The sequence below is a fragment of the Manacus candei genome, unplaced genomic scaffold (genome assembly GCF_025592945.1).
Source record: "Manacus candei isolate 608988 ecotype Guabito, Panama unplaced genomic scaffold, ASM2559294v1 h1tg000067l, whole genome shotgun sequence".
Classification (NCBI taxonomy): Eukaryota; Metazoa; Chordata; class Aves; order Passeriformes; family Pipridae; genus Manacus; species Manacus candei.
The window spans coordinates 10,418,033-10,444,251 of record NW_026138115.1 but is presented as its reverse complement, the minus strand read 5'-3'; the positions used below and the strand labels follow the sequence as shown (position 1 = coordinate 10,444,251).

Genomic DNA, 26,219 nt, shown 5'->3' with positions numbered 1-26,219 from the left:
TTATATATGTGTTCCTCAAGTGCAGATTATTTTTTCTCTACTTTTTTGACATTAACTTCCCTGTATTCTTCAACGAGTTTCATCAAAAGTGCCTTTTTTTACTGTGAGAAAAGAAAATTACAAGTAGAATGCCCCAACAGTCATTTAGAATCTGGTTCAGTGGTGACACTGAATAATGTAATTGAGGGATTCTCCTCTTCTGTGATGTTTGCATCACTTCTAAATTATGCACCCTGTTCTAATGACAGAGAATCAGATTTGTTAGTCTTGAAAGGAGTAATGTGTACATCAGAGTCCTGGAGGCTGAGGTAATGCAGAGCTCACGCAGCATTTTGTGCTGTGTTTAGCTGATGAGCATACTACAACATAAAAATTAAGGGAGAGGTGTTAGATTCTCCTCTCCAGAAGAGCTGACTTGTACTCACTACATGAAGTATTAAGTTCCCTTTTACGTGTTTTATCTTGGCCTTTAAAACATCCTCACAAGTCATGTGAGTGCCATCAGTGGGAGAGCACGTGACACTAGATAGAGCACTTAGTCTTGGATGCCAGCAAGACATCCTGAAATTATCTAGTCTTGAGAACAGAATGTTTTTGGGCAATCATGGTTTGTTGGAAATGCTCCTCATTATGATGCTTGAAAGGTTGACATACATATCTCCGATACTGGTTCCACACTGTGAAAGGAGGTTTTGGTATCAAGACCTTTGTTTACGAGTAGGAATTTCAGTGCTGTGCCTCTTCCTCATATCAAAATATGGAGTTTCAATATGCATGGAGTTGAATGGCTGGCAGTGCTAGACCATTCTTCTTCTTTACCTGTGAAGGAGATCATTGACTTACAGATGACTTTACAGAACAGACTTGGATTCTCAGCCCTCATTCTTTCAGGCCTGTACCTTGTACTAATACAACAGTTCCAGTAATTTTGGATTATTTGCTAGAAACAAAAGTAGTCTGGCTCCTGACTTAATTTTTTTAAGGTTTACTTGATAAAACTGCCAAGGACTTTTTTCCTCAGTCAGTCCTACATTTGCTGCTCATAATAATCTTGGACTCACTGTTTAAATCTGGATAGGTTATTTGCTGCTGTTTAAATAGTTGGATTTTTGATTGCAGTAAATGGCTGATTAATCCTCTTCATACTGTTTCCTTTCTGAATGCATTATTCCTGTGGATCTGTCATAACTTTCTTCCAAAAGAAGCTTCTGAGGCTTTATTTAAATATGGGACTTGAATTCCTTTTCTTCTTTCTAGAACCTTATGTTTCTAAAGCTGAAACATCTTAATGAACCTGGTAACTGGTTTCTTCCCACTTTAGAACATGCTGTCTTTTCCACAGAATGAAGTTTCCCTGCTGACTTAGAGATGAGCAGTTAGGAAACACAGACTGATCTCAAAATTGTTGGATTCTGAGTCTCTCTGTATAGTTGTAATGCAGGAGGACAAACTCCACTGAACTAAAGGTGAAAAGACACCAAGTCTGCCCTGAAAAGTCTGCTCTGTCTATTACCTTACCAAAAAAATGTTTTACTGGCCCTCATTGAAACAGAGTTTTCACTGCTGTTTCCAATTTAAAGGAGAGAATCACTGATCAGTATGGAGACCCTGGTGTGAAGCTTTTGCCAGTGGTATTCAGTGAATCATAGGGGTTCCCTAGGGAGAAGAGTATACTTAACAGGGCCTCTTCTCTACAAGTTCATGCCTACAGCACACACAATGAGCTTGAGAAATCTTATATTCTTTGAAAAGAAGTGGCTTGTTTATCTAACCTATCAGACAAACAAATCAAATTGGCCTTAAAAAAGCCAAATTTGATGCAATCGTTAAGAATTTAGGGGCTGTTAAAAATGCATCTTTTATTAACAAAATTTTTATAATTTGTTTGAGGCAGCTGAAAGAGGCGCTGTTATCTCTAAAAACAATTTCAGCATTGTGCTTAGCCTTTTGCCTGCTCCTGTTCTGGGATGTGCAATGGAAGACAACTCCAGAACATTAGTTCAATTTGGTGCCCCTGCAAGAGTATTTTAAAAAATCTTATTTCACCACAGTTATAGCAGGGGTAAAGTGTAGTCTCCTTCCTGCACACTAAGAGGAGACAAGTTACTGTACTTAGTGTAGTTATGTTGAAAAGTCATAAAATCTCCCCAAAATATGTTTTGAGGTGATTGAATAAATCCCTGTGTCTTGACTACTATCATGTCAAAAGTCAGGAGGGAATCTTTGAAAAGTTCCTGTACTGCCAAGTCCAAACTGTCACTCTCTCATTTTCCTATAAAATTGTTTTTTTTCTGAGATTGAGGAAGAAAAATGACAAGGGATTTTTCCACATTGTTTCCAGTAATTACTGCATAAGGTTCACCTCATGGATTTCAAATGGTTTTGCCTTATTTATATTATTTTCTGAAAATGTCATGTATACATTTTGTCCATGATACCAGCTAGGAATATTTTTTTCTTATCCACAGACCTACAAAACTCGGGTCTCCATATGTTTACTAAAAATTTCTTTTGAAAAATATCTAAGAATAAAAATTGTTGACTGTTCCTGCCAAATTGTGGCCCAGCAAGTTTCTTGGGTCTTTTGAATGATGACTTGGCTGAAGGCAGGTGAAATGGATAAAAATTAGGACAATTTAAAATGTGTTAGCACATTGTAACTGTTGCCACACCATCCTTCCCTGAGATTTTATTGCCATCTCCTTTGTTTTGTTTCTCTTTGTTGTTCTGTTCATTTGTTTCTAGTTCTTCAGATGAGCATGATAGAGCACTTAGCATGGTAGTGTCCAAATGAGATCTTCAGATCCTGAACCATACTTCGGAAATTTCTGGAGCAAGTCTCCAGATGTCAAATTGTGTCATGCAAGGCAGCTTGTTGCAAGCTGGGTGTCTTCCAAAGACTCTTGTGAGTCAGACTGTCTGCTACTGCTTTCCTCCACAAGTGGAGTTTCTTACAAATCCTTGAAAACAATGGATATCTCCCAAGCATCTAGCCTACCTGCAAGAGGGTTTCGGCACTTCAAAAGACCAATCTTTTGTTTCAAGAAAGGACCAGAACATGGTTACCAAGACATTCCCCAGTCATTACACCATGTGCATTGCACAAATCCTGTAAGATTTGCCCCCGGCTGCACAGCAAATCTTTGTTTTGACTGCTTCCTGAAGAGGAGAAAAAAGAAATCCTTCCTGAAAAATGTCAGGAAATCTCTGGTTTGATATCACCCAGCTGGCTTCTTTCATCAAATGATGTACATGCACCGGCCATGATATATTATTATAATGCCTCATGCTGATTTCTGTATCTGATGAATGAGTTTCTAAACAGGTAGTGAGAAATGGCTGACTGTTGGCAGACCAGATGAAGGAAGTCACCTTTGCTTTCTGCAGCATGCCTAATGCCTACTTGTTAATTATTTCTTGCACTGGCCTCTGTGGACAGCAATGAGGTATCATCTTCCTTTTCTTCCCTCACACATGAAGGATGGGATGCCATCCAGAGGGACCTGGGCAAGCTCAAGATGTGGGCTCATGGGAACCTCATGAGGTTTGACAAGACACAAGTATAAGGTGCTGCACCTGGCTCAGGGCAACCCTTAGTATCAGTACAGGCTGGGGGAGGAACAGATCGAGAGTGGCCCTGCTGAGAAGGACTTGGGAGTGCTGGTGGATGAGAGGCTGGACATGACCTGGCAGTGTGCACTTGCAGCCCAGAAAGCCAAATGTATCCTGAGCTGCATCAAAAGCAGTGTGAGCAGCAGGTCCAGGGAGGTGATTCTACCCCTCTACTCCACTCTGGTGAGAGCCCAACTGCAGTGCCGTGTCCAGCTCTGTGGTCCCCAGCACAAGAAGGATATCAAGCTGTTGGAGCGAGTCCAGAGGAGTGCCAGCAAGGTGATTAGAGGGATGGAGCACCTTACCTATGAGGAAAGGCTGAGAGAATTGGGTTTGTCAGCCTGGAAAAGAGACAGCTTAGGGGTGACCTAACTGTGGCCTTCCAGTACCTGAAGGAAGCCTACAAGAAAGACGAGAGGGACTTTTTACAAGAGCATGTCAGAAGAGTGACAGGATAAAATGGAATGGATTTAAATTAAAAGAGAGTAAGTTTAGATTAGATATTAGGAAAACATTCTTTACTGTGAGGATGGTGAGGCACTGGAACAGGTTGCCCAGAGAAGTTGTGGATGCCCTGTCCATGGAGGTGTTCAAGCCCAGGCTAGGTAGAGCTCTGAGTAACCTGGTCTAGTGACTCCTGCCATAGCAGGGGGATTGGAACTGGATGATTTTTAAGGTCCCTTCCAACCCAAAGCATTCTATGATTCTATGATCTTGCCTAGTCAACTAAGTGGAATGAGAGACAAAGAATATCACCTTGCACAAAGACCACTACGCTCCTGAAAGGGGGAGAAATCAGTCTTTGTCTTCAGAAGGTACCACTTCAAAGACTGGTATTCCTGGGTAATAGTTCAACAGTACCAGCATAAACCATAAGGGACAGAATTTCTGCCTGAAAGCTGTTCACTAAGTCTGCAGGATATGGGAAACTAAGCATATGTTGTGGGGGTTTTTTTGCCACAAACCACAGCTGTAAATAAACCGTTATTCTGTACTAGATAGAAAGGTCCTTATCCCTAAGTGTATTTTCCTTGAAATGATACTGGGCCCAGTATGAGGCCCAGCTGCTTGACTGAATGCTTTCAGACCACCATTTTTGCATCTTCCCAAAGCAACCTAGCCCTAGATAAGGGTGTTCTAAAAGCAGATGAATAGCTGAGGCCTGTAATCTTGGAAACTGGTTTTTCCTGGAAACACACTGTGACATCCAAAGTGCTGTACCATAATTCTTGATGAAATTATGGGCATTAGTGGCATCTCAAATGCATTACTATCATTTAGGTAATGGCAACAATTAATTAGCAATTTTCATTTGCTGTATTTCTTGTTGCTATACCAGAATTCATTTCTAAGACAATCTGTTATCCAATGAGTAAACTGTCTCATCTCTTCTAGATTGACTTGTTACATGATAAAGGATCTTGCATTTGTACAGGGCATCTGAAGCCTCTCTTCAAAAAAGGACAAGAGACACTGAGCTTAGTTATTTCCATCTCTCACTTCTGGAATTGCATTGAAACTGAACCAGAGTTTAAACAACTTCCTGTATACAAAAGAAAATATTGGTAAAGCAGAGATCTGAAAGTCCAGGTTTTCTTTTACTAAACATAATAATTTCATATAGCTTTTGACCAATATTTTCTAGTGATTTTGAATGTAAAAGTAAAAATTTAATAGATGTTATCTTTAAAGAATTAGATGGCAGATTTTGCTCCTTGTGCTATATCCAAATTGCTGCCGTTACTCTAAACCACAATTCATGTTGTTTATAGGCAATCCATAAAAGCACAAATTAGTATAGTTTTGCAAGCATGTAGATAGAGCGCTGTTGACTCTGTATGTATTGAAAACTTTACCTTCTTGGTTGATTTCATTGCCTTTCAATCACCTGTTAGAGAAGACAAGCCAGAACTATAGATATGATGTTTTGGGTGCCACTAAAAACACTTGGAGTGGGCAAGAAGCCTTTTCTGCACAATGGAGCTGGCCCTAGAGCTGCATCCTGGTCACCGTGTGATACTGAACCTGCCCTGCATTGGACCTGAGACCATACTGAAGACATCTGCCTCCTAAGACATTGCAATGGATCCTCTTCTGTTGTGGGATGGCTGTAGTGATTTCATTTGCACAGTAGTCTTGAGCCAGGAGACCTGTATGTTGCTCTGATGAGGATACTTTAGTCACAGGCAAGGAAAGCTTCAGAGCAACACAGAAAGGTAAGGATCTGTGAACTGAGAAAATGAAAATTTGGTAGCTACAACAGAGAGATGTGAGACAGGACCGAGCAGAACAGAGCTATGATGTTGCCAGAGTAGTGGACAAGTATGTTTGTCCTCTGTATCTTATATTACTTTTGGGCACAGTTCATCTTTTTGATTGAGTGTATTGACGTACGTTGGTTATGGAAAGGTGAAACAAAAAGCAGCATATTCCAGTTCGCACAGTGACAACAGGGATGTGCTTTATGTAAATGCAGTGAGATAGCCAGAGATCATCCAACCCAGGGAACAAAGACACGGGGAACAAAGACACATTTAGTCTGCAAAGACTATTCTTTGCTGAAGTGTAAGTGTACATTCCTGTACTCACTGAAGCAGTGTTCCTATCTGAGCTCTACAATACATGACAACCTGAAAAGCAAGGTTTAAGCCTTTTACATGCTATAATAGAGTTTGCCACAGAGAAACAGGGACGACACAGATGGTTGTTTGATCATCTGTGCAGGATCTGCCTTATGGCACTACAGAATAGGTTTTTTTCACCATTGATCTTTGTTAAAGAGACAAAGTGTGCTGGGCTTGTTTTCATCAGCTTTTGTTTGTTTCTGCAAACAAAAAGGGAACTGTTGAGAGCTGTATTCAGTGTTGGCAATGAAGATCCCACTTTTTCTTTCCCATTGTCTTCTTCAATTTGCTAGCTAGTAACAGCATATAAAAAACTGCCCTCTGCCTTCTCACACAATTGTCCTGAAACATTTTGGTATGCCTGCACCCAGGAGAGTATTCAATCAGTTATTAAACCTGATGTAGCTAGTATAGTTTGTTGCTGAATTATAGCTAGAACACCCCTAAAAATGCTATTTTAATTTTAAGAAAATTATTCTGGAGCCTGTCTTACCAGTCTAATTCTCAAATGTTGCTAGGGAAATGGAAGGCTGGGCAGAGAAGCAGTAACTGAAATGTGTGTGATTTCAAAGATTACTGTACCCATGAGCGTACTTGTGTCCACACTGGTTGGACACACCAAGACTCTTCTCCCCTGATTGCCATTTTGCTTCTTTTGCCAAGAGGCAAAAGGCTTGGTTCTTCTGCCACTGAGGAACAGCAGTGAAGAAGGGCCAGTAAGACAGACCCACCCCAAGGGGCTGCCAGGCTTAATCTGTGGGTGATTCCAATGTGTTCCAAGTGCCACGTAGGACTTCCAGCTGTGCAAGTGTTCTAGCTCAACCCTTTGCAGCTCCCCTTCCTCTTTTGTTTGGGGTTTTTCCCCCCCCCCCCGTTTACTAGCAAGGAAGCCCTTCAAGTGGACGGGGAACAGAGCCAGCCCAGGGCTCAGGAGGAACAATGACCAAAATGCAGCTTGTAAACCAAAACCTCCTGAGGGGCTGCTACTAAAAGGAGATCAGAGAGAATTCCTATGCCAATAGGCATCTGGATTTCCCCCACACACACACCCCCCTCCCCCGTGGAAGCCACTAAATTTCTGGCCTATCAGCATGGCAGTGTAGTTGTAATTTGCTCCCTCCTTGGCAGGCGGCAGGGAAGCATGGGCACGGAGAGCTGTATAGGGCACAGCCAATACCGTAGTGCTGCAGGACTGATCAGAGCTGCACCTTTCATCATCACACCAATGACATGGGTCAGAGAGCCCCAGAGAGATGAAAGGGATAAAGCCAAGTGCTGGGGAGCGCCTCTATCAGAGCATGTGTGCCCCAGCCAGAATGTCACACAGGCTGGCAGGCTCCCTCCACTGACCCACCCTTGCTAACCTCTAGCCAGCTGGTGATAGTGCAGGAAGGGTTGTTTACAGTTTATTAAGATGTTTGAGTTTACATGTTATGGCAGCCTCACATGAGGTATTAGGAAGGAGCCACTATTGTGAAGGGCTTGATGGAAGAGCTGAATTCTGAGCTGACTCTGGAGAGCCCTGGCCACAAGCAATTAACCAGCTAGGTGTCGTTTTACACTCAGTTGCTGGGGACCAGGAATTGGGAGGGGACAGGGAGGAGCCTCCGTGGTCTCTGGAACATGACTGAGTAGTTGTAGTTTGGGGAATCAGATACAGCCTCTGAGTCTCATGTGGCATGCAACCACCAGAGATTTTACCCCTGGGAAATGGCTGAAAAAGCCCATTTTAAAGAGTACACTGATTTCCTGCCTGGGCAACATGTGTAATCTTTTTTATGAGCATCTGGAATGTTCACGGTAAATGAGGAGGAACAGTGTGTTATTCACCTGTACGTACAGGTCTATACTGGCAGATCATATATGTTCAAATGGACATAGGGCATTTGTCAGCTGCACCACCCTGGGTATTTAAACAGTATTGTTGGAAGTGTTTTACATTTGAAGGGAGCTTTATATGAATCTATCAAAAGCAGATGCCAGAGGTAATATACATGTCTGAAGGACTAGGGTGAGACAGGGCACATATACACAAGGCGCAGTTTGTGGGTAACATGGAATTTCCATTTTGGGATTCTCTTGCCAACCTAAATTCTGTCTGTTCTTTTGAGGAGACATTTTGGAAAGCGTAAAAATTTTAGACTGAGTATGCCACAGTGGTAGCACTTTAAAAACAGCAAATCATCTAACTCTCCAACAAACAACTTGCTTGTGAAAAAATTAGCATCTCCCCCCAAAATATTTATTTTTTTGCAAAGTTTTTGAGATTACTATTTTTTAAGTCTTGGCAGGTGAGACCTGGGTCATGTTCAGGTCATCATGCAGAACAGGTGCAGACCACCCCAAAGCACCTCACAAACCACAACAGACAAGAGGTCCTCAGGGTGTGTCAGATCACGAATGAATGGGCCCAATATTCAGGTACCCCCAGATATTGCTCCTGCCCTCACCCGAAACCATCTCTTAGAAAATCCAGGAAGGTGAAAGAGCTGGATGGAGACACCAGACCCTCTGAAAATGGACTCAGCACCCTCTTTCCTTGTATTTGCCCACCCTCAGTACGCTGGCTGGGAGCCTTGCAGTTTGCATGTGGAAACCAACAGGCAGGATGTGTCAGCTGAACTTAGAGGTTTGGCAGACATGGTTTCAGTTGCAGGACTCTTGGATCACAGCTCTGAGGAACAAAAGTCTTTATCTCTGAGCATTTCTTCTCTCAGCAACTTCCCATCTTGGTGCATTTTCCTTCTCTAAAGAAACTTTCAAGGTTTCCTCCTACAGGGAAAGCCTTAGTACTTCAAGCCAGTGGGGAGGGCTAAGGTCTTAAGATAGCTAAAGCTAGAATAGAAAACATCTCCCCATTTCCATTCCCCCTTGCACCTGCTTTCTCATTCTCATTTTCCCAGCTCAACCACCCAGCATTCAAATACACAGCAGTTGCTCCACCTTATCCTCCACTTCCGCACCAACTGTCCAGCCATTTTGGAGAGTGGCCTTTGTGTCACCAAAGTAACTCCTAGAAGGAATGCTGCACTGCCAAGACAACCAAGAAGTGTTCCAGAAGAGATCCCCAAAGGCTGTCAGACTTTAAGCCACAGGGTTTGGCACTTGGCCCTCAGCATGCGTAGTCTCTGACCCCCAGTTCTCTTTGTGTTAGCCTGGGAGCAGGAGAGTGGGTGCTGACAGTTTTTCTCTTGGCTTTGGGTGGGCCAGGGGGCCTTTCAGCTGCATTTGCAGGATTTCACCACCATGTTGGAGAGCTGCTCCACTTTGGGGTTCCTCCCAACATAGTACAAGATAGTGAGCGGCTCCAGGTCCTGGGGCACACAGCAGGGCGAAGCAGATGCCTCAGGGTTCAGCGTGTTGTATAAACCCAGAACCTGCAGAAACAAAGTAAATGTGGTGACAAAGTCAGGAATATGTTTCAGTTGGTTGAGGACAGGATGGGGCTGCAAAGTCAACAGGCCTCCAAATGTTTGGAGTAAGCTCATCAGAGGGTATTTCCCTGAATTGAGGAATACTGCCCTGTCACTTCCTGATCATGGCCTGCTTCTAAAGGGTCTCACCTGCCCTGGCCTGACTTTTATGACTTTGTTTTTTAACTGTAATAGCCTGTGACTGATGCCTAAGGGTTGAAGGAGTACAAGTAGTTGTCTCCTTTCATCTCTAATTTGGTAGAGCAGAATGTCACAATTTTTGCTTTTAACAAGGCTGGGTGTAACCAGCCTGGGGCCACGTTGGTTTTGATTCTATGAAGAAACCAGAAGAAAGAGTATCAGTGCTGCTTATTTCAACCAACATCTCCAGATAGCATTGGATGGATCCCAGTCTTCTCAAGTATCCACAATTCCCTCCCAGCTTTGAACTGTCTGATGCCTTCCCCCTCCACTCCATCCTCCAAGTCATTACACTACAATGCAGGAGCCAGGAGTGTGTCCTGTGGGACCCCACTGGATTCTTCCTCCCAGCTGGCCCCAGCCCACAGATGACTGTACACTGCAGCCATGTAACCAATACAAAACAGTTGCCATGTTTCTTGTCAGAGGTGACCACTTCTCTGCAGTACACAGCTTCTTGAGTTGTGGCACCAAAACATGATCTCACCTGCTCTACTGTGGTCTCTTTAGTGCTTATCTGGTATAAACGACAGGGTCTGGCACATTGTATTTTAACTACTTTACAGTCTTCGGGGATGGGAATTGCTAAGGATACATCCTGTTCTATGATCCAGATCTATGTAATCACAGTTGTTGTGGCAAAAATTCTCTGGGATACCCAGCAAAGTACCCCTGGCTGTACCACATGCTCTGGGGCTACTCTACTCAACAGCAAGTTAAACAGACTGGTAAGAAGTTGTCTTTTCACCATGTTCTTCCTAGTGCTGGCAAGCTGTCAGCAGCTATATTGTTCTAAAGGTTTCTATGATCACTTCACTGACCTTAATGCTTGATTGTTTCCTCTCTTGCTCAAGAACAGAACATTAGGAACCATTCTAAAATCTACTTTCTCTCACACTGATTCTGGCCAGTTATCTACTAGAGAGCTTCTCAGGACAACCAGATGGTAAAGCTACATGCCCACTACCCTTTCAAAGCTGTTCATTCCCTTGCTTTGTCTTGTGCTTAATGCCCAGCATCTGTTCACTCCTTCATTCCCACAAATCAGCTGCTCCTACTGATATTAGTCCTTGAGCTTCAGTGAACCTTACTGCTGTGCAGACTCTCAAGCTGTCAAGAAAATGTTAGCATCTTTTCTGCAATATCACCTTTACCTAGTCATCCATTCTTCAGCTGAAAGTACTTTTTCCAGTAATTCTTTTAGTGAAATCTGAAGCTAAGTTGCTAGTGAGCTGTTGCATTATCTGGATTGCTGCCTTTTCTCTTCTGTGGACAGCAGCACAGGATTTTCCTCTGGCTTTTCCTGCTTCAGCAGTGGACTGACTGATCCTTAGTCTGTCTTCTCTTCTTGATACTTTTCCAATGCCTGTGCTCTTCTGTTGCTTTTATTTTCTTCCACTCTAGCCAGGCTCAGATTGTATTCTTCCCAAAGACTGACCAGTCTACTCATGTTAAAGACAGGTTATGTGTAAATTACCTAAAGACATTGCTTTCTGCCAGTTTTTACTCACAAATCTCACTGCCTAATAGGTTCCTCCCTGCTGTAGGTCAGGTATAAATCCTACTGGAAAGGATACCTGTGCAGAAAGGAGATCTTACTGAATGGCTGTATTCACTTCTAGACAGGGACATGGATTTCCCTTCACTTTTGGGCTACAGCTGCCCCTGTGGTAGCAAATGGCATGCATGTGCCATTGCACAACAGTTTTCCATTACAACCTGGCATAGAGCATAGAGAAATCCTCTATCCAGTGCAAACAGCAGGAGAAATTTAGGCAGAATTGATATTTGATGTGAACAATTCAGTTAATACTATGGCCATTGCCAAATAAGTACCCTAAAACCATCAGTCCTGCTGTTTCACATCTTATCCAAGAGACAACAGCATCCTTCTCCTCAACATTTGCCTGAAAGCTCGGACTCAGTATGGACTCCAAAGGAAGCACATTCTTCCCCCTGAACCACCTTGGCTTTTTTCTGCAGTTTCCTTGAAATGGTTTTTACAAATATTGATCTGAACTGCTTTTGCTGCTTTGAAGAGACTAGATATTGATCAGACTTAAGGAGGAAGGGGGAACCACAGCCACAAGCCTTGACAGGATAATATAATGGATGTACCGTGCTGCGAGTGGTGTCTGCGCTGCGGAGGTACGGGCAAGGGCCCGAACAAAAGTTAGCAAAGTAGCCCTTGGGCTCATGGACCCATTTCCAGCCAAGGTCCTGTCGGAAGTCAATGTACAGAGGACGCACGCAGCAGTTCTCCTCCAGGTTCCTGAAACACAGTATTGGAACACAGTGAATGCAAAGGGGGGCCTTACATGCGACTGCAAGATGCAACTTCCCAAGCAGAAGGACTAGTATCAGCAGTGCCCAGTGGGACGTGGTGTTTGTGTGCGCCAAGTGCGGAGGAGCGGCACAGCAAGCGGTAGTGGGGCAGCTCAGCAGCCTGGCACAGCTTGTGCCTGCTGGCAGGCAGCTTGCCCACCACTCCAGAGAGGCAGCACCCAGCTGCTCTAGCAACCAACAGGGGGCTGAGGCAGATCCCTGCCCACACTGGGCTCCAGGAAGGTGCTTGCAAGTCTCTTCGAGCCAGGGGCTCAGCCAGAAGCACACTGCAACTCTGCGGAAATGGCCAGCAGACCCTTCTAGGACACCACAAGGAATAGCTGGCCAAGCTGTGCTCCTCATGCGGCCCTTCTGGCACCATGGTGACCCACAACCCCCTTGGAAGAGCTCTGCCTTTCCCAGAGGCATGGAGTCTCACCAGGCTTACCCACCTCAGGCATAGGATCCAGGCATGATTCCCACTTACCGGAAACAGTAGTTGGTATCCAGGGCCCGTTTCTTTCTCTGGCCTCCCAACACTGGGCTCTCCAGTCGATGTGAGGGTAACATCATCAAGATGAGGTGAGGATTATGCAAGTCTTTCTGCTTCTTCAGGCGCCCCAAGTCCCCACGGCCATAGTCATCCTCACTGTCAATGCCTTCAGAGAAGAAGAGGATCCACAAAAAAGAAATCAACATGGAAGTGGAGGATGCAACAAGACTTCAATGCATTTAACACTCTCTTGAACCAGGTGAAAGGGATTCAGGCACCACGTCCACTTACTCTGGGACTTCTTCCCTCACAGGGACCCCTTTATTTCTGGTGAATTTGACTGCTGCAGGCCTGAAATAGAGGCTTACGGGCCACCTGTTTTACCATTTGCAAACTGCTGGTGGGGCCATTAATCCATCCCACTCACTCCTGGCTTTTGTCCCAGGACAGGCAGAAAGATGAATGGTTTAAAGAAGATGTCAGATAATTGGCACTCGGCAGAACAGCCTCAGAAATGGAGCCTGTGGGGGCCAGTGGCTGCTGCCCAGGGCTGCAAGCCAGGAGGTTCCTAGTTCTGAGGCCAGCCAAGCCACTGACTCTCTGAGCCACCTCACACGGGATGCCTAACTTCCGTGTGTTTCAGTCACCCTAACTGGAAAGCAGAGCCTCTGTGGAAACCTGAGAAGGCATCAAGCTGAACTTCCCAGAGAGACACTGTAATGCAAAATTATTCCTTTCTGCAGACACTCATGCAAGCCCACCCAGCCTGCTCTTACTTTCTTCCTTTTGTAACCTATGTATATAGCGGATATGCCCGTATAATGAACATGCAAACCCATATGTGTATGCTTTAAGACAAATGTTGCACAGTGTAAAATGCTCAAATATGCAAAGCAAGACCTAATTTTTTCTTTAGATGCTCCAGGCTTTCCCTTCCCCAACAGCCTCCCCTGACCCAGCTCTTTATCACCTTTGAACTTGATCTCCAGGACCTCATGCAAACTCTCCAAGATGTCCCCGTTGGGCTGAAAAGTATGGCAAGGACAATGTATGCTAATTTCCAGGCCAAGGTTGGACTCTGTAAAGAAGACGACTCTGTGAGACACAGTCTTTCTCAGCTGCAACAGCTCCTGGCACAAGGAAGTCTCACGGAGGACATGTACTGTGCTAATTCCTAGACAGTGGGCTAGTTTCAAAGTCAGGGATGCTATCAGAGTTGAGGAATGGAAGCTGCTTTGGAAAGGAGAATAGAAAGCAAAATCCTCCAATTTCACCTGTGCCAAAAGCCTTGCTCTTGTTAAAGGGAACTTTTCTGGGCAGATAAGAAGAGTGCTCCTGGTTACAATTTTTTTAGGCTATTCAGCGTAAATTTTGACTTTGTGAGCTCAGGGAGCTCCACTGGAAAAAAAATATTTTGAATAGCTGGCTTGTGGTTGTCTGTTAAATCAGTTTTGCCATCCTTGGTACCTCTATTATCTGGCTTCTGGCTAGTGTCTGAAGGAGAGACCTGAAAATAAGTGAGTTGGATATGGACAAGTAATTTCATTGGAAGCACTCTTCTCAGCAGCTGCAACCTCCTGTTTTGTTGAACTGCTAGCGGTCTAAGTCACACAGACTTTCCAGAGGCAAGTCTATTTTCATAATAACTTCCTGGACCAGTCATGCTGTGTGGGCCTGACTAAAGGAACACAAGACTCTTATGAAAGCTCCTTTTTTATGTTGTGCCATGAATTAAAACATCTGGCTCCCTGGGGCATTGACAAGGTGCCTAGCACCTTTTTTCCTCAGCGCTATATATATTCTCTAATGTCTTGTCAGCTAGTGTGCCTACCCAGAGCTCACTGCAGTTCCAGCCCTGAACTCCAGCCATCAGGACACAACTTGATTGCTTGAAATAGGAGAAGCCTGCAAGCCCACAGCTTACCCTTCCAGGGAGCGGCTGCTTGCCAGTACCTGCATTCCAGTCTTCAGTGGCACCTAGCTTCTATCTGTGAGGCCAGTCCAGCTGTGAGTCATGATGCCTTATCCTCCAGCTGTGAATGGGGTCAGTGTTCTTGCTAGGAGCTGCCCCATAACTATCTGTTGGGCTGCCCAGTGGTGGCAGAGGTATGTTCTCTGCAGTGTTAAGGCCTCCACGTTTCTATGTATGTCAGCTTCACCTTTATACCTGACAAGCTGTAAACAGCTAAATAAGCCAGGATCCTTGCTGCTTTTTCCCCTACTATATTTGCTCTAATCCACATGAAAATTAAAGCAGAGCATTCCTCATTTTCTAAGTATTACAGATTATAGTCTAGACAAGCAGAGGGGTCCCCTCTGGGCTTAGAATTGAACCAAAAGAAGTTTCAGCATCTCTCAGTGAAAACAGTTTCCTCCTCCAGTTCTGACTCAACCAGCAGAGCTACACAGTGGGGCCTCCAGGGCAGAGCTAGGAATCTAGCAAACGTCACACACTGAGGAAGCTCTCTGGAGGAAGGCTTGTTCTCAGACTGAAAGAAGCTGTCCTCTATGTGAACCAAGCTCCTGCAACAAGGGGAGCAGAGAGATACTCCTGTCAACATGGATCCACATTTCTATGGATGCCTTGGCACCCGGTCCAGCTAAGACCCCTACCTCTGTGCAGAAGCCACTCACGCACAGTCTCGGTGACATCAAAGGACAGCCACTCAGGGGAGCCCCGTGTCTGCACATTCCTGCCACTGAGGTACCGCTGCTTCGCTATGTGCTCATCCGGACGAAGGATCTGTGTCAGGAGGAGTGGTAGAAAAAATCAGCCAGTGCCGTGCATAAATAAGGGATAGTCTTCAGGCCTTTTTCTTCCATGTGCTAAAAACTAATTCAGAAGGTTGGTCCTGGCAAGTGAGACACCAGGAATACCCTGGCACAGGTAAGAAGGACATGCTTCAAATCAACCTGAAGTCCAGAGAACTACACAACCCTGATTTCTGTGTCCTAAGCAGCCTGTCTCAATTCAGCATTGTTTTGGGGCACACATCCAGAGGCAGAAGCATACAGCCATTGATCTAAGGGGTGGGTTTCTTTCAGTATACACCTGTGGGATGTGGATCTGGATTTCAGAGTAGAACCAGCAATGGACAATAGAGCATCTGGCCACAGATCCCTTGCCCAGCAAGCCTATTTACTGAGTCCTCACTGTGGTGTTTTCAAGTTTTCTACTCTCTTCAACTTCTATCAAAACACACCAGGGCTGATCGTTTGGAGACCTCTCCCTCTGTTCTGACATCTCTTCCCATTTCCAGACAACTGCAGCCTGTTCTGCGGGACACCAGGTTGACTCCACAGAGCACTGAACTTACAGAGAAGCTCTGAGATCGCCTCCTTGTCAGTTGTGTCATCTGGTAGAGAATTGTTCTGACCTTTGAAGCTTCCAGGAAGTCCTCAAGAGCACCCACAGGGCAATTTTAGAGGCACTCTTACAGCAAAGTGGACAGACACGAGCCTGCGGGAATGTGCTGCCCGAATGCTAAACTATACCATTAGTTGGGTGGTCCGCTCTGGCCTAAGACCACTTCCAAGCCTGAACCAGACCTTATTCTGCCATAGGAGTCCATAAATTCAAAGCAAACTCCAGATAAGTACCTGGATTAACAGTGACATGAACTGTGTCCCTGAGGAGCTGCTGCTGAAGGGAACATTGAAAGCAAGCACTACTTTTCTAGTAAGTCAGAGACAAGACAGAGAGCTCCACCCATTGGATTAGTACCAATTGTACTGTGACAGCCAAAGGAACAAAACTGCCAAGGGACCTATGCATGCAGATGTGGCAGAAGGGTCAGGGCTGCTCCACTTGTGAGGAGCTTCCCTTCCAAACCCCTTCTCAGTGCAGCAAAGAGCTGCAGTGGGCACCATGCCAGGATGCCCAACGCAGACAGCCAATACGAGTGGGAAAAGGACAGCATCACATTGTAAAAGGGTAGAAAGGTGACTATCACTACATATGCTGGAAGAAGCCTGGGTTACAGCATTCAATTTCTTCTCTCTCTCTTCTGTGGCTCTGTACATATCAACTGAGGCAACCATTAAGGAGACAAGCTATTCTGGGCTCAGGCACTGGGGAAGGTAATAACAATACCCACCTGGAAAAGCTCGATGCGTTGCTCACTGCGTTTAGAGCTTGGGTTGGGCACACGCAGCACACGAAACTCAGCTCGGAATAAGTTGGTGCTGTTCTTCTCTGCCGAAGACACGTTAAAGCGGAACACGTTGGAGGTGACACCTTTTGGACAAATGCCCAACTCATCTAGGAGAAAGAAATAGAGAGACTGAAAACCACAGCTCTGTGGGACAGGATCTCAAATAAATATTGTTTGAAAAAGAGCTTTCCAGTAGAGCTTTCCAGAAACATCTTGCCACCTGTGAAGCATGGCTATCTAGATGAAGATAACACTGGATGAATTCACTCACATTTCCTCTACATTGCAACATTTTGCAAATATACCCACTACTGCCACTGTTATTTTAATGCCACAAGATAGAGAATCAGTAGAGATCGACCACAGTATATTTATTATTGTCTCCTAACTACTCATCAAATATTGCTAATGCTAATGAGTCAGCTGCATCCAAAACGACAACCCCAGCCCAGACAATGGGGCAACTTCACTTGCAGTTAGTGGGGCCTATTCCCAACAATGAGGATGGTGTGATTCTGCTCATGATGGAGACATGAAGCCACACAGGAGGTGATTGCTGTTGAATCTTAGTTTTACAAACCTTGACACTGTCTCCTAGAATGGAAGCCAGCCAATGTCTACAAAGCATGAGACGTGGAAGACTCTTTAGGGCAGCAACTATGCAATATGTACTGAAAGAACTGGGTTTTAAGATCAGCTCTCACTCATGACCTGGAGAATGAATTAATGAATAGTGCTAGGCCTGTGGACATCAGACACATGGGCAGTAAATAACACAGCAATCCTCTGCCTTCATGTGTGCCTGCTAAACACAAAAATCCATTTTACATATGCTTCAAAAGAGAGTAGATAAAAGCTGTGCAGACCAGAGTCCTCAAGAGAAAATAAAGCTCTTCAATGGGACCATTTTGGTCTCGTGGAAGTCTTTGTTGTTGCTGTTGTTCCTTTCCTATTGACCTGATTAGCCTTCAAGGCTCTAGCATCATGAAGGCTTCCTGCAGACAAGACACAACAGCTCCTGCTCTACGCCCACATGCAGGTTTGTTTGCAGCCCTACAGAGCCTCTCATATGACCTCTGACTGTTGTCCAGTGCAACACAGGGCTCCTATCAGCTGATATTTGTTTCTAAACAAACAAAAAGAAACAGAAAGAAAAACTTATCACCTGTTCCCAGACATGGTTCCAGCCTCTGACAAATAGACAAGAAGCCCTAGCTGGAGTAACCTTCAAATTACATTCCTAGAGTTCTGCAGGCCTCTCTATTCACACCACCATCATCCCCCCTGAGAAACAGCTTCTGAAGATGGGCTAGTGTGAAACAGCAACAGAGCATAGAGATTCACTTTCTGTGCCAAATTCTGATGTGAGCAACACGAATGCATTTCCAGAGTCACATCCATGAAGGTGAAGGTTTTCCTGTTGAGCTACACTCGGATTCAGCAAGCAGGAAGGAGCCTGCCAGTTTTCAAGGATGTGTTCTTAGGGTGATGAAATTTTACTCAATAAACTAATGACCACATGCTCACACTGGGCTTTAACTGGAGGAGGTTTTGTCATTAGTGCTACAGAATAGAACAACTCTCCCATAGGGGAAAGTCTCTGGCTGTTATTGAAGAGATGGCTGTTCACTAATGCCAGGAGACCAAACCCCACTGCAGCCATGAGCTGGTATGCTCAGCCCAACATCCCTGCAGTGCAGAATACACCAAGCCACACACAGACACCTGCTGTGGGGATTCCACCTGTGACCAGTTCTAGGTTTGATGCCACAGAAAAGCCCAGCAGAAAACCCAAGCTCTCATTAAACACCAAAGACATCTTCCTAGCTGAAGTCTAACACTGATAACTATTTTGTGTCCTAGACCTAGGCAGATACTGTGTTTTAATACTTCCTGAAGCTGTCTTGCACTCCTAGCCCTATTAACAGCGCTATTAACAACATGCTCTTCCATTTCAGACCTGCCTGTCCATAAGGAGTTGTCATCGTTGTGGTGGTCAATAAAAGAAAATACATAGACAGTCTAGTTCCAAGAAACAAGACAGGAGAAGAAAGAACTTTTATTGTAACAGAATACTGACTCTTATAGCCCTTGGCATAACACACATGTTAAAACTACCATTGGTGTTTTTTCATAAACATACATCACAATTGGCTGCCCTGCATCACACCATGATGATTCAGCATTTACAGTTACAGTGACTTGTTTAGCTCTGTCTTCCTTCCAACAGACCTGCTGTCAACCCTGACAAGGAGTGTCTCAAAAATCATCAGAAATGCCTTTTTACATCAGACCAGTGGTCAGTCAAGCTCAGGATGTTTCCAACAGTCGTGCTTTATGTGACAATCTGTTTAGAGACTGCAGATCTGGTCCTACAGCACAGTGCAGATGAGAGACAAATAATTTAGAGTGTATCATCTCCTTAAGATTTTTTGCTAAATTAGGCAGCCATGGTGGCAAGACATTACTGTATCTACTGTATTTCGCCTACTGTCCCCACATTACTTTCTACCTACTTACTCCCCTTTTAGGGTGCTGGTCTTGGGAGACCTTCCCAGTGAAAACAGTAATAGCTCTCTTACCTTCCCTATGAAGCTTCATGTTCTCTTTGTACCCTGGGAACAAGCCCTCAGTGATGCGGAGATGGAGCTGTGACCTGTGTTTCACTCTGAACCACTGTGAGGCTGGAGCCTGCTTCTCATAGCAGGGTGTTCAGGATATAGGTCTCATTCCCAGGAAACTGACAATTTTGAGGCAGTTTTTTTTGCACAAGGTCACAGGCAAAGGCAGCAAGGGGATTTTTCGGGAAACTTGGTCCAGTCCCAGCTGAGGTGTGTTAATCACACTGGAATCCAGACATGTTCACCTACCAGCACAGAGCAAAGCCTGCTGACAGTACTTTTGCAAGCTCTTCCAGTCCACAACACTCAGTGGCAGCAACCAAGCCTGGACACAGTGAATCTGTGACACCCTGTGCAGCCATGCCAGGCTATGTCTCATATGACAGAATGCATCCTCACAACTAGACCCTGCTATTACTGTGTAGCCCAGAGCTGTTCACTGCACGAATGATGAGACCAGTAGCCTCTCAGTGTGGATAATGTGATACAGGGATCAGGTTTTTTTGTGAGCTTCCATCTTCCTATCACTGCTGTCAACAAGGTTCAGGTTCACCACATGCTGCCGATCCAGCAGAAATGCCTGCTGTTTCTGGCCAGCCCCAGGAAGGCTGATGGCTCTGCAGTTCAAGTTTGATGAGAAGGAAAGGCAGGCTGTCTGTGAGCAGGTATTGCCTTGATCTATATTACACCACTGAATCACCAAGGTGTTTCATGCCAAAGCTGCATAACTTTGGTAAAAAAAAAACTGATCCATCTGGAACTCTGCAGGTGGCAGGTTTGGAGAAAAGAGATGCTTGGCCCCAGTGACCCATGACTTTAATTGCCTTGTGTCTCAAGCTGCCTTGGAAAATGGCATGTGTTTTTCCTCAGGAAGGTAAGCGAAAAGCCATGAGCAGGACTGTTGCAGATGCTCTCTAAGTTTGAATCTAATCAAGTTAAAGGGGTCTGATCCCTATGAGTTTTAGGAGATCCCTAAAGTGAACGGCTGGTCAAAAGGGAATTATTCTCTGAAACAAAGTCCCTTATCATTCAGGCAATGTGCCTGAGAGGCACAGGAGGAAGACTATTCCATGAGTCACCAAACAGCTCAGAGAAGGGATGGGGAACCTGGTCCTGAATATCTGTCCTTCCTAGAAGGATATACTTCCTATTTTTGCTCCTCAGCTCTCCTCACTTTTGAGCCTTCAGACTCTGAGACTTTCTCTGAGCCAATGAGCTGCTTGACTAATAATCTGGAGCTAGAACAGTTCGTGTGAGTGTGCACGCATTTCAGACTTGTCTGTATCATCCTTGCAGTTCCTTCAATGGAGCGGTCCTCCCCTCTCCCTCCCCCCCGAGAGGAGACTGGCTTTAGCTCAGAGCATGCTCTGAGATCACCGCCTGGCACAGTGACAGAGTCATGGGAAAGTTGAACACCAGCCACTTCTGAAGACACAGGGCCAAATTCAGCCATGGTGTAAGCAACGAAACTCCCCAGGTTTCAAAAGGAGCGCTTGACACCACGATATGTCTGGAGCTAATCTCTCCCAGTGTGACCAAATTCTAAAGTTCTGAGTTGTGGCATCTACATTACCCACTCCCAGAAATTTAATCTCAGCACTGCTTAGTCTTTTGAACTCACTGCTCCAGTGTCCTATGGGGATGTGGGACAGAATCATTCATTTACATAGGCATTTTCCCCCACCCACAGTCCATGCTCACCGTTCCTTATTCTGCATCACTTTTTCATTTCTCTTTCCCCTCAATCGTATCTAAATTCACTCCTTTGACTTCACCTGCTGCTGTTGTGCTTTCAGTTTCCTTCCCCAAAACACATGGGTGTGTAGCATGGCTGTACTATTTTGCAGACACTTGGTTTCCCCATATGTTTAGAATTTCACAAGTGACACTTCAGTAGGTCAAAAATGTTGAAATACAGGTAAGCTGCTATACCCTGTGCACTTTCTGTTCCTTGAGTCTTGGTGTCTCCTGAGCTACGAGCTAATCATGACCACATGGAGTGCAGTCTGCTAGAGATCAAGTAAAATTTGTTGCCTTACCACATTGTAGCTCTTATTCCAGCTCATCATATATCAAGATTAACATAAACCTGGCAGAGTAACTGCATTTTGACACTGCCTACACCAAGTCACAGCTCCTCCCCAGAACTGCTGGTGTTCCAGTCATGTCCCCAGAACTGCACTAAGTCACAGGAGAACACCCTGGATAGTGGCATGACTGCAACTTCCAATCCCAAGGAATCCCAAGCACAGACCAAAATGACTGCTTCTGCCTACATGTGCTCAGCATCTGCAATCTGCTTTGGGTTCATGTCTGCTCAGTCTCTGTCTTTGCATCTGCTCAGCTTCTGCACCTGAATCTGTTTAGTGTCCACATCTGGGCCTGCGCATCATCTCCTCCGCACCTGCTCAACATCTGCCGTGTTTTCCCAATGCCTATGTTCTAATGGGGGTCCCTTTCACATCACTGTCTGCTTTACACTTGCTCAGCACTCGTGTTCTCTACTCGCTCTCTGAACCCTCACACTAACCGAGTAATATCCTCGTCAGTGTCCTCCAAGCAGAGTCTCTTCAGAGTGCCTCTCCACCTTCTCTACTGCCGGCGCGGGTGCTGCACGGACCGGACAGGTTGCCTGTCTTTGCGGCAGGCGCTGGAGCTTCAGCAAGGAGGAGTTCCTCTACCTGCTCGTCACCCAAACACCAGACCTGCGACTCCTCCCAGCCCGGTGCGCAGCGTTCACCCCAACACCCGCGTTGCCTCCTCCCCTGCTGCCTTCCCACCTCACGGCTTCCCCTGCCCGCCTTGTCCAGATTTCAGGGCTCTAGGCACGGGTTCCGCTCGCCACTGCCGGTCGGGGTATGGGCCGCTGCTGCTCCCGGCCCCCTCCACCCACGGCCGCCCGAGCCCCGCGCCGTCCCGCCGGTGGTCCGAGCGCCGCCGTCGCACCGCGGCTTCCCCCGCCCCGGCCCCCGCTCGCCCCCGCACCCGAGCGCACGGGCAGGCAGAGACGCGCCCCCCGCCCACCTCCGCCCTGCCGGGAAAGCGGCCCCTTCCACGGGGGCCTGGCGCCCCTCCGGCCCGGCCGGTCGCCCCTCCTCCGCGCCCGGGATCCCGGGCAGCGTGCCCCGCGGGCGCGGCACCCCAGCCGGCACGGGGGGAGCCCCGCACTTACTGTGCTCGGGGAGGCCCTGGATCATGTCAAATTTATGAATCTCTTTGGCATAGTATTCGGACTCGGTGTTGTCCTGAGAGCAGCTCTCCTCCTTCTCCTCCTCCATCTCCTCCAGCAGCTCCCGAGTGCTGTTATAGAGGGCCAGGATCTGGTAGGGCACATGGGCCGGCCCCACAGTCTCCGGGGGGCTGGTGAGCCGCAGCTTACTCAGGATCTGGCCCCGAATGGCCTCCACCCTCTTCTTCTTGATGTGATCCAGGTCCAAGGTGGTGCAGGAGGACAGCGAGAGGCTCACGGTGGCGAAGCTCAGTAGGGAGAGCAGCACCAGAGCTCTTTGCACGTACATCTTCATGTGCGAGGGGGCGGCGGCCGGGGCGCCCAGTAGGGACCCCCGGGTGGCGGCGAGCGAGCGCGGGTGACCGGGTGGTGTGCTGGCGGCAGCCTCCCCAAATCCCGCAGGCTGAGGCTTGGCGAGGAGGTGCATGAACTCACTGCGCCGTGCGCGACTCAGGACTTCCAGGAAGAGCTGGCAGCGCTCCGCAAGGAGAAGCTGCAGGCGCCGTGCCTCGCCGCGCCGCGCTCCTTCCCCATGCGCCGCCCCGCGCCCCGCGGAGCCGGGGGCGCCCCGCCGCGCCGCGCCGCCGCACGTGTCAGCGGCCCGCGCCGCCCCGCCGCCGCGGGGGGAGCGCCGCGCCCGCCCCTCTCGCTGCACCATTCATGCCCCCGCCGGGCCCCGCGCCCTACATCGCCCGCTGCCCGGCCCTCGCCGTCCGGGAGCGCGGCACCGCGGCGCCCCTCGCCCGGCTGGGAGTGCTGCCGCCGGGCCGTCTGCTGCGCCCGCGGGTTCCGCCGGCCGCCGTGCCCCGACCGCGCACCGCACCCGCCGGCCCGCGCACACTGCCGCTCCCCCAGCACCGCCGCTGAAATTTTATACCTCCCTCCCATGACGTCCCCGGGACGGGGCACGGGGCGGGGAAGGGAGCTCCAAGCCCGGCCTTCGCCCGCGCCGGCCTCTCGCTAATGGCTCCGGCAGCCGCGCGGCCCCCGCCACCCCCCCGGCCCCGCCGCCGCCCCTCGCGCCACCGGGGCCGCCTGGCCCCGCGCGCCCCGGGCCCCTCAGCGCGGGGCGGCCCCGCGCGCCCTCCGACGTGGCCGCCGCACCGCCCCGACGACGGCGCGCGGGCGCCCCCTGCTGGGGGGCGCGGGCAGCGGCGGGCGGGCCCTTCGCGGTGGTCCGGGTGGCGCGGGGAGGCCCCTCCCGGTTCCAGCTGCGAAATCGCATTAAAAGCCGCTAAAAATACCCCGCATACTTTCCTGATGTGGTTTCTTTCCGGGGGAGGGAGGGAGGGAGGCGCCGGGCGGCGGGGCCTGGGCGCCACGCTGCGGATGGGGGGCTGCGGCGGGGCTGGCGGCCGTGCGTGGCCCCGCGGGCCCAGGGACGGTGGCGGGCAGGGCCAGGGCGATGCCCCGCGGCCCAGAAGGCAGGTGGCCAGAGAGCCGTGGGGGTCCCTTTCACGGCAGCCCTCGCCGAACGGAAGGCGCTGCTGCGGGCACTCGCTGCCCTCGGAGGGGGCCAGGACCACACGCAGGAGACACAGCACCGGCCCCAGCCGGGGTCACGATCCATAACCCAGGCCTGTTCGGGCCCCTCTCCCGGGGCACGTTCTCACCACGGCCACCCGCCACACCCGCCTCCTCCTCCATGCCCTGCCCGCGCCCGCTGTGCTGAACACCAGGGAGGTGTTCCCAACCCCTGGAGCGAGCGAGAGCCCTTTTGCCCTCACCTGGACCCTGCCCCAGGCGAGCAGGGACTCCCGGCCCCACTACCCAGTGCTTCTCCTGGGGCAAGCAGAAGGGCAGCCCCTGAGCCGGCGAGGCTCCTGGAGCCAGGTGGCAGCTTTGTGCCTTCCCAACCATGGCAGCCGCTCGAAGCACTGCCAGTGGTCTGGTGATGTGCTGGGAAAGTGGTGCAGTGACAGCTGCTGCTGGACTATGGGCTAGGTGGGAGCTGGGCAGAACTCCCTGCGGAAGCAAGTCCTGGATCTTCATGCTCTGGGATAGGTGGGCTCCAGGCGCATGTGACCCCTGTGCCTGAAGCAGTGGTGTCCAGCAACAGTGCATCTGGAAACACCAGGCACAGCTGCAGGGAGCCTTCCCTCGCCTACATGTTCAGGGGCCTGGGGCAGGGAGAGTACTGGCAGCTCAGAGACCAGTGGCTCACTCACAGTGTGGAAGAGGTTGACAGGAAATCCATTGGGCACCTGGGGGTGCTGGATGCCTGTTGAGCCCATTCCCTGCAGCTCTGAGAAGACAAAACAGTGGGCTGCTCACTGTTTGCTTGTGCTTTGCTTGGGGAAGAGGAATTTGAGCTCCTTGATGGAGCAGACAAAGATGTAACAAGATCTAGTGGCTCTAAGATGATGTCAGGGAAATCACAACTTGGAATAAGGTGCAAATTCTGAGTGCTGACGTTAACAATCTATGGAGTATTTTAACGTAGATTGGGATGGATGTTTCTAGAGCTCCCCAGGCACTTCTGAAATGAATTTTGGATGCTTTTCTGCACTGGGACCTCCTCTACTCTGTGTTAGGTTGGAGGTCACACTAAATGCAGTAGAACTGATTGCTTTGGACTTCAGTAATCCATTTACTATGGTGCCGTATGGTGAATTATTAGTTAAGATGGAGATAAGTACAGAAATTATAAGAAATTAAGAGAGTTCCCCAGAGGCTGGTCCCAGGCCCAGGTTTTATTAATGATCTTGGCATGCCAAAATGGATGTGCTAATGAAATTGGCTGCTTATCCAAAACTAGGAGGCATTGTCAATACAGGGGAGCACTGGGTGTAAGCAAATTCGAAGGCTGACACAGTAGAAATTGGATGAATGCAATAGTACAAAATGTAAGGTTATATTGTTAATGGCTGCAATCAGATTTTTCTATTACAAGTTGACAGTGGGGACTTACTGCTTGGAAATAATAGCAGATATAGGTGTGGTGCTAGTAGATGTAGGTATGGTGGACTACTCACTTTCTGCTCCAGGTGTTGCTCTGTGGGATGAGAGAGGTGTGGAATCTCCGTGGTCTGACATTCACTGGAACCAACACTGGTGGTTGCAAGTAGCAGTCACTAACAGTTTGCACATCTTGGACATGCTGGAATCCAGCTAGGCTGAGGGAGAGCCTGACATGGCTACTGAACGTGTGAGTGTCATAGGAAATATTTCACACCTGGCAACTCAGGCTGGGGTTTGACAGTCTGAGCTGGAGCAGATGTAACCCGAACAGCATCTGTTCCTGTGGAGATCAAGACAGGCAAATGCATGGGCCTTTGCTGCCTGTCAAAGCCTGTCAAAGCCCCTTCCTCCCTTCCAGAGGGAGGAACCTCTTGTTTGAAACTTTGCAATTGTTAGGAGATTTTGTTCTGGAGCCCACAGAAATAAGAGAATATTTGCAGTTATTTCCCTCCTGCAAAACCCCATAAAAATGAGGTAAATCCTTTGAGGTACGTGGAGAAAAAACTGCAGAAAAATCAAACTGAGATGCTTGGAGCTGCCAGTGTGCTGCTAGTGTGGAGCAGCCTACAGCAACAGTTTTTGCTGA

General features: G+C 47.9%; 1 protein-coding gene across 1 annotated transcript; it reads right to left on the bottom strand.

Moving 5' to 3' along the window:
• Positions 1-3,993: 3,993 nt before the first annotated feature.
• Positions 3,994-23,252, bottom strand: TGFB3 (transforming growth factor beta 3). Its single transcript, XM_051806309.1, has 7 exons — positions 22,616-23,252; positions 16,766-16,929; positions 15,282-15,411; positions 13,639-13,746; positions 12,663-12,834; positions 11,969-12,122; positions 3,994-9,613 (listed from the first exon to the last, which is right to left on the bottom strand). Exons 1-7 carry the CDS (start codon positions 23,097-23,099, stop codon positions 9,455-9,457), a joined length of 1,371 nt encoding a protein of 456 aa, XP_051662269.1. The 5' UTR covers positions 23,100-23,252; the 3' UTR covers positions 3,994-9,454.
• Between the last annotated feature and the right edge of the window lie 2,967 nt (positions 23,253-26,219).

What these genes read in the sequence shown, in the direction of transcription:
- TGFB3 (XM_051806309.1), bottom strand. Translation starts at nt 23,099, where the DNA reads ATGCACCTCCTCGCCAAGCCTCAGCCTGCGGGATTTGGGGAGGCTGCC. An exon ending in TGAGTGGCTTCTGCACAGAG is followed by an intron (nt 13,747 to 15,281) that starts GTAGGGGTCTTA and finishes TCTTCTTTACAG; the next exon opens with AGTCCAACCTTGGCCTGGAA. An exon ending in CCTGGAGATCAAGTTCAAAG is followed by an intron (nt 12,835 to 13,638) that starts GTGATAAAGAGC and finishes TCTTCTCTGAAG; the next exon opens with GCATTGACAGTGAGGATGAC.